Source organism: Artibeus jamaicensis, unplaced genomic scaffold (assembly GCF_021234435.1).
Source record: "Artibeus jamaicensis isolate MK-2021 breed Jamaican fruit bat unplaced genomic scaffold, CSHL_Jam_final contig_519, whole genome shotgun sequence".
Lineage (NCBI taxonomy): Eukaryota > Metazoa > Chordata > Mammalia > Chiroptera > Phyllostomidae > Artibeus > Artibeus jamaicensis.
In genome coordinates, this window is record NW_026521871.1 from 48,105,017 (window position 1) to 48,123,211 (window position 18,195).

At 59.5% G+C, this 18,195-nt stretch overlaps 1 protein-coding gene across 1 annotated transcript; it reads left to right on the forward strand.

Annotated features, from left to right (window-relative positions):
- Positions 1-475: 475 nt before the first annotated feature.
- Positions 476-18,095, forward strand: VILL (villin like). The gene is made up of 21 exons (XM_037148325.2): positions 476-487; positions 1,647-1,780; positions 4,663-4,726; positions 4,883-4,957; positions 5,256-5,461; positions 6,824-6,932; positions 8,330-8,440; positions 8,737-8,936; positions 9,273-9,351; positions 9,441-9,539; positions 10,210-10,348; positions 10,571-10,671; positions 12,616-12,753; positions 12,879-13,037; positions 13,539-13,718; positions 14,302-14,447; positions 15,303-15,447; positions 16,688-16,882; positions 17,065-17,136; positions 17,338-17,631; positions 17,869-18,095. The coding sequence occupies exons 3-21, from the start codon at positions 4,664-4,666 to the stop codon at positions 17,980-17,982; spliced, it is 2,625 nt and encodes an 874-aa protein (XP_037004220.2). The 5' UTR covers positions 476-487; positions 1,647-1,780; position 4,663; the 3' UTR covers positions 17,983-18,095.
- Positions 18,096-18,195: the final 100 nt, after the last annotated feature.

Consider the following 18,195-nt stretch of genomic DNA (forward strand, 5'->3'; position numbering starts at 1 on the left):
ATGTTGGAGAGAGCCCTGGCCACCTCCCCCACCTTCTGAAGGGACCTGGGTCTCGCAGAGCCAGACTCTCACTCCCTCCCCCACCAACCTTGGCCCTACTTCCTACCAAAATTTGCTGGGGTGGTCTGGCCTTCTGGGGGTCAGGGATCAGAGAAGGGGAGTCACAGTGCATTTTACAGGCACGGTTGGCCTGTCCCCAGCCTCTATTCCCCACTCTCTCTGGCCACCAGTACCCAGGAGGTGTGGCCTGGCCGACCAGCCACGCCCTGAGAAGGGGGCTGACTCTCAGGGAGCTGGGTCGATATTTGTTGACTGACTAACAGATTGACCAAGTTTGGAGGCCCAGCCGGCCAAGCGGCGGGGTGTGTCCTGCAGGGCGGGAGCAGGGATTGAGTTACAGAGGAGGGGGAGCGGTGGGCAGAGCCAGCCCAGGGCCAAGCCCAGCACTGCCCACAGGCAGGGCGAAGGTGCCAGCAGTTGCCAGCAGGTAGGTCTGGCAGGGAGGGGGCACTGAGCGTAGCTGGGTCGGGGGGCTTTGGGGAACCGGGCAGGGTGGGTCTGTGAGTCAGGGGTGCACGTGTGGGGGCACGGGCTGAGGGTTGGCAGAACTGGGGAGGCAGCGGGGAGCCCGGCGAGTGAGGACACTGGTGGGGACAGGGAGGGGCCACTGACAAGGAAGAAAGTAGCAGCTGTACTCGGCTGGGGGTCTCCACTGCCGCAGAGTCAGGACACGGGGACCCAGGCCTGGCCCTCGGTTCCTCCACCCTGCAGCCAGCACCCCTCCCCCTTCTGGGAAGCTGAGCAGAGTACCCTCGGGGTCCACCTTTCACAGGTATCTCAGGAGGAGGAAGTCGAGCCCCTAGGGAAAGAAAAGGGCGCTGGGGGGAGGCAGGCAGTGTCCGGAGGAGGCAGGAAGCACTTCGGTGGAAGGGCAACCAGGGGAAAGGGGCGCATTGGAGGGAGGGGTGTGTGAGGAAGCACCTGGAGGAAGGGGGGCACTGCGGGACGGGAGGGGGTGATACCAGAGAAGGAACTGGGCGGGGGCGGAGGAGGCCCTGACCGAGGGAGCCGGCCCCCACGCAGAGGAGGTGATGGAAGGGGGCGCCCCAGGGGAAAGAGGGACATCGTGGGGGAGGGGGCTCCCTGGACGGGGAAGGGACCTCCTGAGAAAGATAAGAAGGGGTCCTAGGGGAAGAGGGGCCCCATCCTTTGAGCATCCCTCCCCCACCCGCCCAGAACTCAGCTGGAAGACGCTGAGCACAGGTTACATGGGGCCGAGGGCCGTGGGCCCTGGGACCCCGGGAGTTGGGCCCCCTGGGCTGGCACTGGGGATGGGGGCACCCTCGCAGCCCCACCCCCGGCGCGATGCTGTCTCCACCCTGTGGAATCAGCCCAGTCCCAGCTTTCCGGCCACAGTTTGGTGACCACAGGGCTGAGGCCAGCCAGTCACCCTGTCACCCTGTCCCGTTTCACAGTCGTACTCTCTGCCACTCAGAGTTGTTGCCTCTGCTCACGGCTTCTGCCCCCTCACCTCTGAATGTCACGGTGCCTGTCACCTGGCGTCATCGCATGTTTTCTGTTGCTCAAAACCACCTTTACGTGGTCACCATGTCTGCCAGTCACTCATGTCACCCTCATACCAACAGGCCATCAGCTGCAACAGCCGTTCTCGGCACGGTGACGCCTTCTCCACTCACTTTCGCTCAGCGCAGTGCGGGCCACGGGTTCATCCATCCAGCAACCACTTGCTGACTACCTGCCAGGGTCGGGCAGCTGGGCGGTAAGCAAGACAAGCCCCAGGCCTCAGGAATCCACACGGAGGGTTTACGTGGTCTCAGAGTGTGTTCCAAGGGGTCCCAGGTGTCAGTAATGTCTGCCCCCTCTCTCAGGGCTGCCCTTTCTGCCCACCCTGCTCTGGGCATCCCCCCCCCATTCCTACCCTCTCCCTCCCACACTCCCTCAGCCGCCTTCACCCTCTTTGTGGAGGGTTGGGTGTGTCCCACGGTGTACTGCTGTACTGCGAGCTCACCAGGGCCTGAGCCCTGCCCCTGGACGCCACTTTGTTTCACCTGTCACTTCTGCCTCCGCTTCTGTAACAGCGTATCTCTGCTCTGCTTGCTTCCCCCGGACACGCAGGGTCAGCAGAGCTCAGACATTCCTCCCACTGATAAGGTCCAGTGGGGTGGGACTGGGACGTGACCTAACACTGCACCAGGGCCACTAGGAACGAGAAGTTCAGGGCGAAGGGGCTTCTGGGTCTGGTGAGCAAAGCAGCAACAGGAGGAAAATCCCGGCGGCAGGGTTAGATGTAGGGAGACCTTCCATGGATGAAGGAATGAGCAAACCTCACACAGAGGCTTCTGACAGAGTGGTGCCAGGAAGCCTGGGGTGGTTGAGAGTCACCTGCCAAGAGGTAACAAAAGGGAGAGTCCCGGTCCTCCCCCAAAACCTCTCATTTCACCCTCCTCTGGCTCCTGTGCACCCTGAGAACCTCAGAGCACAAGCTCAAGAGGACTGAGTCTCTGTCTGCAGAGCCCGTGGCTGTTTGCGGAGCCTGTGTGCATGACCAGCTCAGCTCTGTTTCAAGAATTTGAGCGCGTGTGCCCACCGTGCCCAGCCCGCTCAAGTCAGCGAGGCCTGTCACTTGCTGCCGTCTGCCACCGTCTTCAGAGACAGTCCTGTGTTCAGAGTCTGTCCCGAGTCTGCAGAGCTTTGTCTGGTCCACAGAGCCTGTCCTGTCCTGGGCCTACCCTCAGGGTCTCTTCTCAAACCCGGGTCTGTTTAGACAGCTGTCCCCGTTTCCCTGTGTATGAGGCTGGCTCGGACGCCAGGAGCCGCCCGGCACGTGCCGCCGGGCCCTGTCGGCAGAGCGTGTCTGGTGTCCTTGTGGAGGAACCCTCTTTCTGCCTGTGGACACTTCTCCTGTTTGCAACGCTTTGCCTGTGGGAAGCACCTGTCCCCGTCAGCAGGAGCTCGTCCCTCTGCCCTAAGCATCTATCCCGAGACGACATCCCTCTGGGCCTGGTTCATCTGCAGACCCCGAGCCCTCTTTGTCCATCCTGTGACGTGTGTCCCAAGGCCTCTGCTGAAACAGTGTCTGCCTGCAGCACCTCTTCTTACGAAGAGCTTACCACCACCAGGGTCGTTGTGTCCACCTGGGAGCACCTGTCCCTTTCTGCAGGGCATGGCCCAGTTTGCAGAGCCTGTGGCTGCCTGCACACGTCATTCCCAATTCCCTGGGTACCTGTTAGCAGAGGTTCCCACTCACAGAGCAGTATCTCTTCCCAGAGCTCGTCGTTTGCTAGGAAGGCAGTCCCCGTTTGCAGAACCCGGGCTCTCTACAGAACCCGGCCCTGTTTCAAGAGCTTGCCTGTGTCTGGGGCTTCTGTGCGTGACCACAGAGCCCATGTCCCTGCCAGCGGCTTTCAGCAAACCTGCCGTCTCTGAAGAAGCTGCCCCTGCTAACAGAGCCCGTCTGTGTGCAGGGCCTGTGTGGGCTCAGCCCACACAAAACCTCTCCCTATCTGCAAAGTCTGTCTCTAGGGGCTGTCGGCAGGGCCTGTCTTTTTCCAGAGCTTGGATCTCATTGTCATGTTCGTGAATGTTTGCCCAGCCGGCTCCCACCTCCCTGGAGGCCGGCTTCACGTCTGCCTCCCGAGGCTCTCCCTGCGCTCGGAGCTTGGCAGTGCCTAGGGAGCTCTTGCCTCTTTCAAGAGGCTGCTTCTGTCCACGAAGCACTTCTCCAACTGCAGATACGGTGCCTGTGCGTGCACCTTGCCTATCCAGCTCCCCATCCAGGTCTGCAGACTGTCCCTTACGCAAGGTCTGTCCCCGTCTTAAGGGTTGGTCCCCATTCACATTTCGCTAAGCCCTTCCCAGTCTGCAAAGCTCCTCCATCCCTGCAGAACCCGTGGTTGTTTGTAGAGTCTTTTTCAGTGTGCACACACTTCACTCGTTTGCCGGCCTGTCCGAAATTCCCCAGGTAGGCTGTGCGTCTCTGCACGGGCCCTCCTTGTGCGCGCAGGCGGGCAGTCCCTGGCTGCAGACCTTGTTGTCCTCGGGAGAACCCGTGCCTGTTGCATCCTGCTGTCCCGCCTAGGCAGGCTGTGGCCGGGGTGGCAGAGCCTGTGCCGGTGCACAGGGCTTTTCCTGCCCACACATCCTCCCCGTCCCTCCGCATCGCCTGTTCCTCATGCTCTGGGAGACCTACGCCTGTCAGCAGCTCTGCCCCTGTTTGCAGAGCCGTCCCCGCCGGCAGAGTCTGTTCTCTCCAGCAGAGCCTTGGCCCGTCTACAGGGCCTGTCACTCGGCCCACAGTCACTGTCCTGACTGGCCATCCTCTGTCTGACTGTCTGTCTGCCTGCACTGCCTGTTTTGCAAAGCTTGTCCCTATGTTCAAAGCTCAGAGGGACAGAGCTCAGCCCTGTTTCGGGAGCACAAGCACGGATGACAAGCCAAGTCCCTGTTGGCAAAGCCTCTCTGCCGACATCTGTAGTGCCTGTCCCGGTTGGCCGGCATTTGTGCATTTATAGTCTTCCTCACAAAAGGCACGAGCTATGATGAGGTGCTTTGGAGAGCTGCAGGCAGGGAGAGTTCTTGCTTGGAGGCCAGGGTCTGCGAGCTCTGGCTCTCGTTTTTTTTCCTCACTCCGGTCTGGCCTAGGATGGATGTCATGAGCCTCCCAGCCATCGAGAGCCACAGGGACCTCCACATCTGGATCGTTGAGGTTGGACTGACTGCAGCGCTGGCGCGGGGGTGTGGTCTCTGAAGTGAGGCTTCTCCTGGGCCTTGACTCGGAGCTGGTCCCCCGACCCCAGAGGGCCAAGGGTGCGGGTTGGGGGGAGGGTCTCCTGAGGGGTCACTGGGCACCTTCCTACGCCAGAACCTGGAGATGGTGCCGGTACCCGAGAGGGCTTATGGGAACTTCTTCGAGGAGTACTGCTACATCGTCCTCCACGTGAGTGGTGGGGAGCCTGAGGGCGTGGCGTGGCCCAGCCGGGAAGCTGGATGGTGCAGCATAGGGTCCGCCCTGGGAAGAGGCCTGCTGGGGGCCCTGGGATCCCATCCCACAAGGGGGCTGCTGCCTCTGAGGCCACTCAGCCCTTTCCTCCCCATTCTGGATCCCCTGCCCAGTCTCCACAGGGTCCTTGCACATCTTGACCTTAGTGTCCCCTCATGCCTTGGCCCTCGGCCCCTCCCCCACCCTGGAACCTCAGCTCCCTCCGCCCCCGCCCCCACCAACACCTGGGCCCTAGGTCCCCCAGAATCTAAAGGACACGCAGGGGGCATTCAAGGACTTGCACTACTGGATCGGAAAGAAGGCGGACGCGGAGGCCCAGGACGTGGCTGGCAGCTTCATGCAGCACCTGCAGGAGGCGCTGAGTGGCGCCACAGTGCAGCACCGAGAGGTGCAGGGCCACGAGTCCGACTGTTTCTGCAGTTACTTCCGCCCAGGGATCATGTGAGTGAAGGGCTTGGGGGCGGGTGGGGGCCGGATTGAGGGGGAACAGGGTGGTGGGGTGGCCTGGGTGACCTTCTCTCTCATCCCTCGTGTGTGGAGTGCTTGGGGATGGCTAACGCCTTGATTGCAGTACAAATCGCACACCATCCACTCACCATTTAAAGCGTGCAGTTCAGTGATTTTTAGTGTATTCACAGACTGTGCAACCAGCACCACAGTTTCAGAGCATTTTCATCCCCACAGAGGGGCCCCATACCCTCCAGCAGCCACTCCCCGCTCCCCCGCCCCGTACTCCCTGCCCCATCTGTGCAGATCCGCCTGCTCTGGGCATGCCCTGTGAATGGAATTACATAACGTGAGATGGATAAACTGCGTTTTATTTGTGTTCATCATGCAACGGACATCTGAGTTATTTCCACTTTCAGCTGTCATGGATAAGGCTGGTGTTAACATTGTATGCGAGACTGTCTTGTTTTCCAGTTTTGCTGAGGTGTAATTGACATACACCACCCTGTAAGTTTAAGGCACATGGCGTGGTGGTGTGACTCACGTGTGCTGTGAATGATTGCCACTCTCAGCCTAGTGGACACCCGCTATTGTGTACGAGCATTCCTATGGACATTGGTTTCCCTTTCTCTTGGGTGGACACCCATGTCGTTTTGAGTTTGCTTTTGTGTTACTGGGCCCAATAGAAACATGTCTTTTCCTTTAAACTGTTTCAAATATGTATTAAGTTAGTAGTTGCAGTATATTAGGTTGAACCATAGCAAATCGCCAACACTCAATCATTTCCGTTTTATACACTTAAACCTAATACATGCATATAATACACACATGAACACATGCATATATGCACATACAGGAAACATTACTTTGCTATGTGTTCACCTGCCGGTGGGCACACCCACACACATGAATAGTCATGCCCGCCTACACATGCATGTGAACACCCATGTCCACACACATGTTTTCCTGGTTCCCGCACACTCACACATGCACCCACATGGATAAACAGATGTGCAGACTCCCACTTGTCTACAAGTGCATCACATGTGCACATGCAGTTGTGTGTACATGGATGTATCTGTATCTGTCCACGTGGACAGACACACCATGCCCACTGGTATACATGTACATATACATGTACATGTCTCCATATTTACACAGAAGCACACACATGCTCCTGCCCTGTGTGTGTATCCATGCACTTGTGCACATGTTTGTAGCTACGTGCACACGTGCATTGAGCCGGCACGTGTGTATTCCCACATGTGTGCGTGCATGTGATTGCATGTGCCTGCATCTGCATTCCCTCCTGCACGTGGCAGTGCATGGCCTTACAGAGGACCCCATCCCCCCCAGCTACCGGAAGGGAGGCCTGCCCTCTGACCTCAAGCACATGGAGACCAGCATGTACGGCATCCAGAGGCTGCTGTGTATCAGAGGGCGGAAGCATGTGTCAGCCACCGAGGTGAGGCACCAGGGGTGCACTTGACCTCTGTTTCAGCTCAGACTTTGTGAACTGAAGTATAGGGACATGCGGGGGGGCCAGGGAAATGGGGGGCCCACGGCCGTCATCATTCCCAGATGGCCTATCTCGTTGTTAACTTTATTTTTCAGTGACAGTTGAAATACAATGTTATATTTGTTTCAGGTGTACATATGGTGATCAGACATTTGTGTAACTTACCAAGTGGTCACTCTGTGAAGTCTAGTCCCCAGTCCCCAGGTGGTCTCTCTTGAATGAGAAGAGAGAAAGCAGAGCTGGCCGTGGCTCCCCTGACCCTCTGTTTCTTCATTCATCTCACGGCTGTTAAGAACTTGGGGCAGTACCAGGGGTCCGGCAGGGGGAACATGGCCAGACAAGATGTCATACCTTGATGGTTCCTATAAGTAGTACAAGGGGAAGAAGCATGATTTTGGGAGAGGGATGTACACAGCCCCATGCTCTCATATACATTGTCGTTGTCACTCACAGGCACACACAGTGTCTCCCACTGTTACCCCTGGGGCCACTCTGGTCCACTGAGTGCCCTTGGGCCATGGAGAACAGAGTGCACCTGACCTTCCCAGATCAGGAAATTCTAGTCTTGGAATTCCAGACATGCCAGTCTTGGGGGAACAAGACATGGTGCTGCTGTCTGGCAGGCATGTGTTGTGGTGAAGTCAGGCGCCTGATGTCTGTGGTGTGCTTGAGCCTGAGCATCTGTGCCACTCTCTGCATGGCACGGAGCAGCCCTGTGACTCAGAGACGACCCCACACAGCTTCACACGCTGTCCCCTGCAGATTCAGTGACCACACATCCCTGGTCATGCAGAAATGGCCCCCAGGTCTTGCCTGTCACCCTGGTACAATGGTCTAAGTCTCCCCTCTCTCTGTCCGGAAGGTAACCAGGCTTATCCACGGATAGCACACTGCTCCCCACGTGGGCACATGTGCACTGTCACCCATGAGCACACACACTTGCTCATATTTGGTGTACTCTTGCCTGTGTGTGCATACACATTTACATACAGTAAACACACATGCACCCCAATTACACACACATGTACAGCTACAGACATGCACTGAGTGGAAAGTGTCATACTCTGTGTTGTGCAGTAGTATCTACAGTCACACATGTCTAGAAATGCACATGGCTGCGGCCACTGAGCAGCCCTCAGTGTGTCACACGGTCACACAGACACATGACCGCACACCCTGACAGTAGTGTTATGGTCACACAGACACACAGGTGCACAGGGCCTCGTGCAAATGATACACTCGAGCTGTGTTTGCCTAGGCTGGGACTGGTTGCAGTTCCCCTGCCCTTGGGTGCTGGTGGTAGGACACACTGTCCCCCTCCCTTCCCCTCATGGCTCTGGCAGGTGGAGCTCTCCTGGGAAAGCTTTAAAAAGGGTGACATTTTCCTGCTGGACCTGGGCAAGGTGATGATCCAGTGGAACAGGCCCAAGACCAGTGTCTCCGAGAAGGCTCGGGTGAGTGTCTGCCCTGGGAGGGGAGGGGCACGTGAGTGGGGGAGGGGTGGTCCTCCAGGTGCCCATCCTCCGTCTGCCCCAGGAGGTAGGCCTGGCTCTCCGCTGCCACCTGAAAAACAACTACCAGGTGCAAGCTGAGTCAGACCCTGCACTGCTGGTACCTCTGGGTGCCAGCTAAGGGTCCACCTGCCCCAGCCTCTGGGAGTGGAGCAGTGAAAGGGAGGATCTGGGATGCTGTCTGAGGCGACAGGAGGCATGCTGGGGGCGGGGCCTGACTGCCAGGTCCTCTCCTGCAGGGCCTGGCCCTGACCTGCAGCCTCCAGGACAGGGAGCGAGGGGGTCGTGCCCAGATCGGTGTAGTGGATGATGAGGTCAAAGCCGCTGGCCTCATGGCGATCATGGAAGCTGTGCTGGGCCGCAGAGCGGGCCACACGTACGCCGCCGAGCGGAAGGAGAGTGCTAACCAGCTACAGAAGGCCCACGTCCACCTCTTCCAGTGAGCAGACCTTGCGAGTGGGCAGGGTGGGCAGCGTAGGCGGGCGGCATGTCCACCACTACAGCAACACCACAGGGTTTCTGGAAAGCCCTCCAGAAAAGGCTCGTGGGTTTCTGGGCAGGCAGGTGGGACCTTGTGCCCAGCCTGTGCTCTTGCATGACAGAAACCCTTCGTAGGGACAGGGCAATGAAGGCCCTGAGAAGGCCAGGTAGTTGCCTAAGGCCTCTACTCAGGGCCCCAGCCCCATGCCTCTGCCTCGGGGTGGGGGGTGGGGGGTAGAGCGGAGCCAGGCCAGGAAGAGGCTGAGCTGCCCACATCTGGACGCCTGTCCTTCAGTGTCTACGAGAAGGGTAAGGACCTGGTGATCCAGGAGGTGGCAACCTGCCTGCTGACCCAAGACCTACTTCATGAGGAGGTGAGGCAGGCCTGACCCCGGTCCCTCCACCCACCCCACAGCTCTACCCGGCCTGGACCCCCACTGACCAGCCCCACTCTGGCCCCCAGGACTGCTACATCCTGGACCAGGGGGGCTTCAAGGTCTATGTGTGGCAGGGACGCCAGTCTAACCATCAGGAGAAGAGGGCCGCCTTCAGCTGGGCTCTGGTGAGGCTGTGGGGCCCTGTCTCAGAGGGACAAGGAGGCCGCGCTGTCCTGGGGCCGGAGGAAGGAAGCTCCCACCCCGAAGTCTCACCAGGAGGCATCTCTGTCTGGGGGTCTGAAGAGAGAAGCCGCCCTGCCCTGGGGGCCTGTCTGGTGGAGCTCCGGGCCCTGCTGGGGCCTAGGCCAGGAGACAAACCTCTTGGTCTGAGGGAGGAGAGACAGCTCTGCCCAGGGGGCGAGGGGAGTGCAGGGGCTGTCTGGGGAACTGGAGGCCTGTGGCCGGCCTGGGGTGCCCTGAACAGGGAGGTCTGGGGGGATCCAGTTAGCACCCGAGAAACTGTCAAAGGACCAGGTGGCCCTGCCTTGAGGTCTGAGACACCTAGTGCATGGGGGCCCCTCCTTTTCAAGGATGGGAGACCCAGCTCAGCCAGGGGTCTGACGAGTTGTCCCAGCTGGCCCTTCCTGAGGCCCAGACAAAGGGGACCCTGCCTGTCCTCAGAGACCTCGGAGAAGCCGGTAGTGGCAGAGCCAGCTCAAAAAAGCCAATCTGGAGCTCGGTGAATGACCGCTGCTCAGTGCTCCGCTGGCCTCGCTGCAGGAGCATCAGGTCCCCCCGGGGGGAAGGCGCAGTGGGCCCCACCCCGGCACAGGCCTGACAGAGCCCCCGCCCCAGGGCTTCATCCAGGTCAAGGGCTACCCGCCTCACACCAACGTGGAGGTGGTGAGCGACGGCAAGGAGTCCGCAGCGTTCAAGCAGTTATTCCGGTCCTGGTCTCAGGATGCAGGAGGAAACAAGGAAATGGGCAGGATCCGTAAGTGGGAGGGGCGCGCCTGCGGGGGGCGGGGCCCTTGGGAGCAGGGCTGAAGGGGCGTGGCCTGGGGCGACACCCGGAGCCTGGGCGGGCTGGGTGAGGAGGAGGCGTAGCTAGAGAGAGCTTCTTGAAGGAAGGGCAGGGCAGGTAGAGACAGGTGAAAGGGCCTGTGGAGCCACGAGGGGCAGCAGGCACCAGTGAAACCCTCTGCCCCATCCTCAGGTAAACTGACTCAGGTAAAGCTCGACATGGGCAAGCTGCACAGCCAGCCCGAGCTAGCAGCCCAGTTCAGGATGGTGGATGACGGCTCCGGGAAGGTGGAGGTGAGGCGCACTGATTGGCTGGGCGCAAAGGAAGTGGGCGGGGCTGGGCACACGTGGTAGGCTTTGTTTTCAGGTGGCCCAGCTCCTCTTGAGTGCACACCTGCACACCCAAAGGGACCCCAGGAGCCCGTGTCCTATACACGCGCCCTCCTGACAGCGGGCACATTCAATCACACCTAGTCCCTCATGCACAGCCATGGCCAGCCGCTCCCACGACGGGCACACTCAGACACTCACGTGTGCCCTTTTGCCATATGTATGACACAGCCATCTGTAGGATAACATGTACACACACACACACTCACACCTTGTCGGTGCACTTAATCACAGCCCTGTGCACACCTTCGAGAGTTCTGCATCTCACCTGATTGGTCACATACAACCAGGATCCCACAGGGACACACCAGCCCCCAACACCCAGTCATTACAAGATTACAAGATACAGTCATGTAATCACAGGCCCACACACCCAGCCCCCAACACACAGTCACACACTGTCAGCCTCGTCTGGTCTCAGACCCAACGGGGTCTGGGACCCCCTGGGAGGGGCTGGGGACCACTCCCAGGTTTCGTACATGGAATTGAGTTGCTCTTGACCTGTTGACTGAACTCCTGGGCAGAGCCTCTGATTCCTTTGGGCCTCTGTTTTTTGTTTGTTTGGTTTTTGTGTTTCTATAAAATGTGGGCAAAAGCTGTGGTCCCATCTGGGCCCAAGGCCGGGGATGCTGTGAGATTCTGGGACTGCTGGGCTTGTGTGAGGAGTTCTAGTTCTCAAGGTAGGTCAAGGTCAGAGAAAATGTGTCTCCACGGTTTTCTCCTACAAGTGCCCTGATATGGGTGGACAGAAGTGGTAAGTGAGGAGAGCCAGAGATAGGAGGAGACAGGGCAAGGCAGGGAGTAAGGAAGGGGAGAGCAGGGAGAGAGGAAGACACAGAAGGGGGACAGGAAGAGACAGGGGAGATGGAGAAAGACACACAGGAGGGAGGAGACAGAGTGCTGGGGGCGGGGAGCATGGGATGAAGAGCAGGGGGAGTGGAGCACAGCCAGGGAGCTAGAGAGGGAGACCCGAAAGCAGCGGGTGAGTGGCAGTCAAATAGGGAGAAGCCCCAGCCTGGAGGCCTAGAGGCCAGGTAAGTGCTGCTCCCGGGTGGCAGGTATTCATAGTCAGACTCTTCTGCAAAAGGCCGGGTTCTGGACACACTGGTTTGCAGGAGAACCTCTCCAAAGGCAGCTGTCGGGCTCTGCAGGGCACAGATTGCCCAGGCTTAGTTTTCTGGTGTGTGGAGATGGACGTTGTTGCCCCCACTTCACAGGCTGGAAAAACTGAGGCTCAGAGAGGTCTCACTGCTGACACAGGCCACCCTGGGGTTTGACCAGGTGGCCTGTTTCCACAGCCCATGCTTCTACCCACAGGAATGAGAAGTCACGCCGTTAAGTGTGGAAAAGTGTATTCGTTTCCGTCTTTGAATAGGCTTTGTATTTTCAAGTGACACTTGAATAAAGGGAATTCTTCCAACAGCCCCAAGGCCTTGCTCCTGCCCAGCTTCTGCTGCCCTGGCCCGAGCAGCAAGCAGTTCTGCCAGGGCCTGTCTGCCCCTCATCCTTGCTGTGGCTGATGGGCTCAGGCTAGGGGTGGTGTGTGGCAGGGGTCAGGTTTGCCCTGGCAACCTCTGGAGTCCTCACCACTTGTTTGACCCGGGCACTCCATGCCAACTCAGAGTCCCAGCTGGGACCAGGCCAGCACAGGTGTGGTGGGTCCCAGGGCCCCGTGGGGAAAGGGTCACCTGCAGATCCTTGCACAAGCCCAGCACGAACACGGGGTAGCTGCAGAGTTAGGGGCGAGCTTTGTCCCTGCCCAGATGAGGCTGAGAAGGGCTTTCAGGCTGGGCACAGGGTGAGCTCAGCTGGAACAGCCACCTGTGCCTATCGGCCCCTGCTCCCCAGGTGTGGTGCATCCAGGACTTAGGCAGGCAGCCCATGGACCCCAAGCACCATGGACAGTTTTGTGCCAGCAACTGCTACCTTGTCCTCTATACGTACCAGAAGATGGGCCGCATCCAGTACATCCTATACCTATGGAAGGTACGCAGACTGGCAAGGGCGGGGGTGGGGGAGGGGGGAATGACAGGCACCTTCCAGGCTCAGAGCTGAAGATCTGACAATGGGATCTAAGAGTCGCTCCAGACCCCCACCAACCCTGTCTGCAGGGCCACCAGGCCACTGCACACGGGATACAGGCCTTGAACTGCAGTGCCGAGGAGCTGGACGTCATGTACCATGGGGCCCTGGTGCAAGAGTATGTGACCATGGCCAGCGAGCCGCCCCACTTCCTTGCCATCTTCCAGGGCCAGCTGGTGGTCTTCCAGGTAAGGACCCATCTTGGCCGCTGTGGTCACTGCCCCATGGCTCTTCCACGTGCCGATGACTCTCATATACGATGCTTAACCCCTCTTCAGGCCCACCTGACCCCTACCCCCACCTGGGCTTCCTGGTGCTTGTCTGAGAGCCAGGAGCTCTGAGGGTGTCCCCCAACTAAGTTTTTACCCCTGGTCCTCAGAGCCAGCCACAAAGCACAGTGCAGGTGAGGAAGTGTAACTGAATGGGAGCCAGGACCTCGCCTGGGATCACACATGGGCAGAGCTGGTCCCCATGTTCCACCTCTGAGCCTGGGGGACGAGGGGTCCATTTAGAAAGGTCTGGTTCCATCCCAGATGATGGGACCCTCACACTCCACACCCAGGGGCTCCACACAACAGTAGTGGCTTCAAGAACGGGATCCCTGGGCCTCGAGGCCGTGTGTCCCCCATTGGGGCAGGGAGGTGGCCCCTGGGAGCCCCTGCCCCAGCTGATGCCCAGCCCTCCTGTAGGAGAGCACCAGGCACAGTGCAAAGGGGCAGCCAGCATCCACCACGAGGCTCTTCCATGTGCAAGGCACCGACAGCTACAACACCAGGACCATGGAGGTGCCAGCCCGGGCCTCAGCCCTCAACTCCAGTGATATCTTCTTGCTGGTCACAGCCAGCATCTGCTACCTGTGGTTTGGGAAGGTACAGCCAGCACTGACCACTAAATTCACGCCCAGGGCAGTGGTGCCAGGCAGGGATAGGGCCACTCCACAGAAGACACGACTTCAAGTCCAACCTCAGATAGGCCTGGAGGGCGTGGGGTGGGGGAAATGTGACCCCTCTGGGACATGGGGGAAAGTGTAAAGTGACAGGTGGACCTGGGAGTCCACAGGTCAGAGCTAGGCTAGACCCGGCCTGTCTCCCCTTCTTCCTGCCGTCAGCAGGACGCTGCCCCTTCCCAACTCTCTTGGGGGAAGGAGGGGGCCTAGCTCAGCTTGCCAGAATTTTCTCTGATATAAAGCAGAGATGATATCAGCCAGAAATGATTCTCAAACCTAGAGGTCCCCAACCATGCCCTGGACCCAGAGAGGGCCTCGGTCCCTGTGACCCTGACCAGCTGGGGAGACAGACGGCGGCCAGGCGAGGCAGGAAGGTTAATCTCTTGCTTGCGTGAGCCCTCCCTTCATCCAAGGCCCCCTGAGACTCAGGCACCTGGGAGGGGGCTGTGAGGCTGGAGGTGAAGACCCCTCCCCTGCAGGGCCTGACCCAGCTATTTGCCTGCCAGGGCTGCAGCGGTGATCAGCGGGAGATGGCGCGGACAGTAGTCCCTGTCATCTCCGAGAAGGACAAGGAAACAGTGCTGGAGGGTCAGGAGCCTCCCCTTTTCTGGGACGCCCTGGGGGGCCGGGCCCCCTACCCCAGCAACAAGAGGTGACAGGGTTGGGAGGACGGTGTTCTGCTTACACAGAGGAGGAATCCAAGGCCCAAAGAGGGTGGGGTGATTAATTAAGGGCCACATATGGAGCTGGAGGGGCCATACAAGAACTGAGGACTCTTAGTTCCCCATCCCAGGGGCTCTGGAGCACAGCCCCCTCCACCCTTCACTCCCCAGCCCTGAGTAACTTGGATCCGGAAGATGCAGGAAGAGCAGGGCAGTGGTGCCCTCTGCTGGCTGAATGTGCTTCCTGCATTGTCCCAGTCCTGCACCATCCAGTTGGCAGAAGCCACTCTCCAACCCCACAGTCCCCAGGGGGATGGTGCCCTGTGTGTGTGTGTGTGTGGTGTGTAAATACGCAAGGGCGTATAGGGCAGAGTGAGACCTCAAAGGGAGGAGGGAGCTGAGTACCTCCACTCTGTATTGTCTGCATGGCCTGGTTTGTGCACCACCCTTCCCCAAGTCTCAGGACAAGTCTCCAGAGCTCCTAAGTACTGCTGTCCCCCCCTCTCAGCCTAACTTCCCCCTCCCACCTTGAGCCTGACATGGGACCCCAGCCAGGAATGGGCCCAGCAGCTGCTCTCCAGGGAGGTCGGGCTGTAGCTCAGGCCCACCCCACGAAGCCAGCTGTGCCCACTCCTGGGAAAACTCATGGGGCAGCTTGTACCACAGCTGGGCTGAGCTGGACGATCTCCTAGTGTGCTCTCTCCACTGACAGGGGCACTGAGGCCCAGAGAGGAGCAGGGCAGGGGAAGCTCAGAGGAGGGCCCAGCCCATGGTGTGGGGGCCCCTGTGCTGGGGGTAGCTGGGCCCCAGCTGCACCCCAACAGCCTTGTGTCCACCCTGGCCAGCCTCCCTGAGGACGTCTCTGGCTTTCAGCCACGACTGTTTGAGTGCTCCAGCCCGAATGGGCACCTGGTCCTCGTGGAAGTGGTGTTCTTTAGCCAAGAGGACCTGGACAAGAATGATGTCATGTTACTCGACACCTGGCAGGAGGTGAGGCAGCCACCCCTGTCTACTGTGGTGTGTGTGGAACTGGGTGTGAGCGTGCATGTCTGTGTGTGTCCCTCACCACAGGACTGCATGCGAGGCTGCAGCTGAGTCTCAGTGACAGCGTGACACTGGCTGTGTGCGACGGTGATCGTGAGGCCATGAGTGATGACCTCAACAAGCCAGCGAATGGCGGGGCGGTGCCAGGTGGCTGCCTGGGGCCGACGTGTCGATGTCAGTGTGTGTCAGTGTCATTTTCGCATGTGATACATTTGCCTTTGTGTGCGTGGCTGTGTGGACCAGCCGTGGGGCCTGGTAACAGCGCACCCAGTGAGGCTGTGTGTGGGAGACTGACCGGCCGTGGGTGTGAGTGACTGAGTGCTCGTGTGTCTGGGCAGTGGTTTTCTGGGCCACCTGTGTTTTCCAGGCTGGACGCGTGTGGCCGTGCGATCAAGTGTGGTTGTGCTTATGCGCAGCTGTGTGTGGCTACAGGTGACTGTGTGGCTGTGATTTGCTATCTGACTGTGGCGATGGATGGTTGTGTCTGTGGCATTGTCCATGACACTGTGTGAACATGAGGAGGCGCCCAGGCTCCCACGTCACTCGGAGCAGCACCAAAGCCCTTACCGCCGCCCCTCGTGGCCCAGCAGCCCTGACTCTCAGCCCGATCTGCTCCCCCTCTCCCGGTGCCTGCACTGCTTTGGCCGCAAGGGCCTTGTGCAGGGCCTCGGAGATGCCAGGCTCAGGGCCCGTGTGCTGGTGTGTCTCCTGGGCACAACACTCTCCCACCAGGCCTCCCGTGACTCACTCCCTCCCCTCCCTGAGATGTCACCTTCTCTGTAAGGCCCTCCCTGACTGTAAATTAAAATGACATCATCCCGCCATCACCACACTCATCTCTCCCTGCATTATTTTCCTCCATCTGATATATTGCAGATTTTACTTATTTTTCTGTTTCTTCCAATACAATGAGAGCTCTACAGGGGCAAGGATCTTTGTCTGTTTTTCCACTCATGAATCCTCTGGCCCTCAGTAGGCGCTATTTGTGGACTGAACGCATGCACATATATACCCGTGACCTTCTGGAGTGTTTATGGGTGTGTGGATACTGCGGCCAAACTGTGTGTGTCTGGTCTGTGTTAGGGGGGCTAAGATAAGACCATCCGATGGGCAGGGCTGGGAAGGAAGTGGGCAGCTCGGGGCAGCCTGTCCACCCACCCAAGGCCAGGCCCCTTCTGTGGCCCAGATCTTCCTGTGGCTCGGGGAAGCCGTCAGTGAGCAGAAGAAGGAGGCGGTGGCCTGGGGCCAGGAGTACCTGCAAACCCATCCAGCAGGAAGGAGCCTGGCCACGCCCATTGTGCTGATCAGGCAGGGCCACGAGCCTCCCATGTTCACCGGATGGTTCCTCGCCTGGGACCCCTACAAGTGGACCGTGAGTGAGGTCTGAACCCCCAGTCCTCCCAAGCCAGGGGAGAGGGGCTCACCCTGGGTAGACTGAGAGGAGGCATCGCCCTGCCTGGGGACCTCTAGTGAGGGCTGGGGAGACCTGGTCCCGTCCTCAGGCCCCCTCCTGGGTCCCACTGGTGCCCCTCCATCTCACCCCCACCCCTATTTTGCCGGCAGAACAACCAGCCCTATACAGAGGTGGTGGGAGGCAGGCTGGGAGCAATCTCTTCCATCTCTGAGATAACAGCAGTGAGTACTTGGGCCTCCCAGGCCCTCCCGGGGGTCTGGGCTCCGTTGGCGTGGTCCAGATGGGCAGAATGGGCAGGGAAGGAGCTGGCACTGGTAGGTGGCAAGGGCTACAGTTGCGGGCAACAGGGCCAGTGGGCTGTGTGGCCTCCCTGTGGGAGCCTGTCCCCCACCTTCCTCAGCCTGAGTCCCCTCTGTGGACAGGGAGTCAACAACTTCCAGCTGTCCAGATGGCCAGGCAATAGCAGCACAGGCCCCTTGGCCCTGCAAGCCTTCAGGGGCTCCCAGGACAGGTCAGAAAATGAGCTGGAGCTGAGCCCCAAGGTGAGCGGCAGCAGCACCGGCACCAGCAGCAGCAGCCCCAGCAGCAGCAGCAGCAGCGGTGGCAGCTCCCACAGCAGCCCCAGGTCCATGATCAACGGGGGCCTGTCCCGAGAACAGCTGATGTACCAGGCTGCCAAGGACCTGCCAGAGGGCGTGGACCCGGCCCACAAGGAGGTAGGTGCCCAAGACCCCCTGCCACTCACTGCCCCAGCACTAATGCACCATCGGGGGCTACACACTGACTGTGAGCAATGGGCAGGGTGCCCAGGCAGATGTGTGTTCCAGATGCCGTGATGGGCAGAGATGTGTGGGAAAGGAGAGCCTGGAGCCCTGGGGTGATGCCTCCGGCTGGGGTAGGATTAGGGGCTCAGTTGACACCCTCACCTGTACCCACCTCCCCCACCCTCACAGTTCTATCTCTCCGACTCGGACTTCCGAGATATCTTCGGGAAGTCCAAGGAGGAATTCTACAGCATGGCCAAGTGGAGGCAGCAGCAGGAGAAAAAGCAGCTCGGCCTCTTCTGAACCCAAGCCCTGCTCCGGCTTGGTGCCACTCCTGGGACCCGTCCATCCTGGGTACCTCCCCCACATGCACCTGAGCCCCCAGGGAGACTCCTGGGTCACCCCCTCCCTGTCAATAAAAGCTTGTGGCCCTCACAAGGGGTGGTATGCAGGCTTTCCAGGCTGGGCTACTCAGTAGGTCCACCTCTGGGGAAGGGGCCTCTGGGGCTGGAAGGG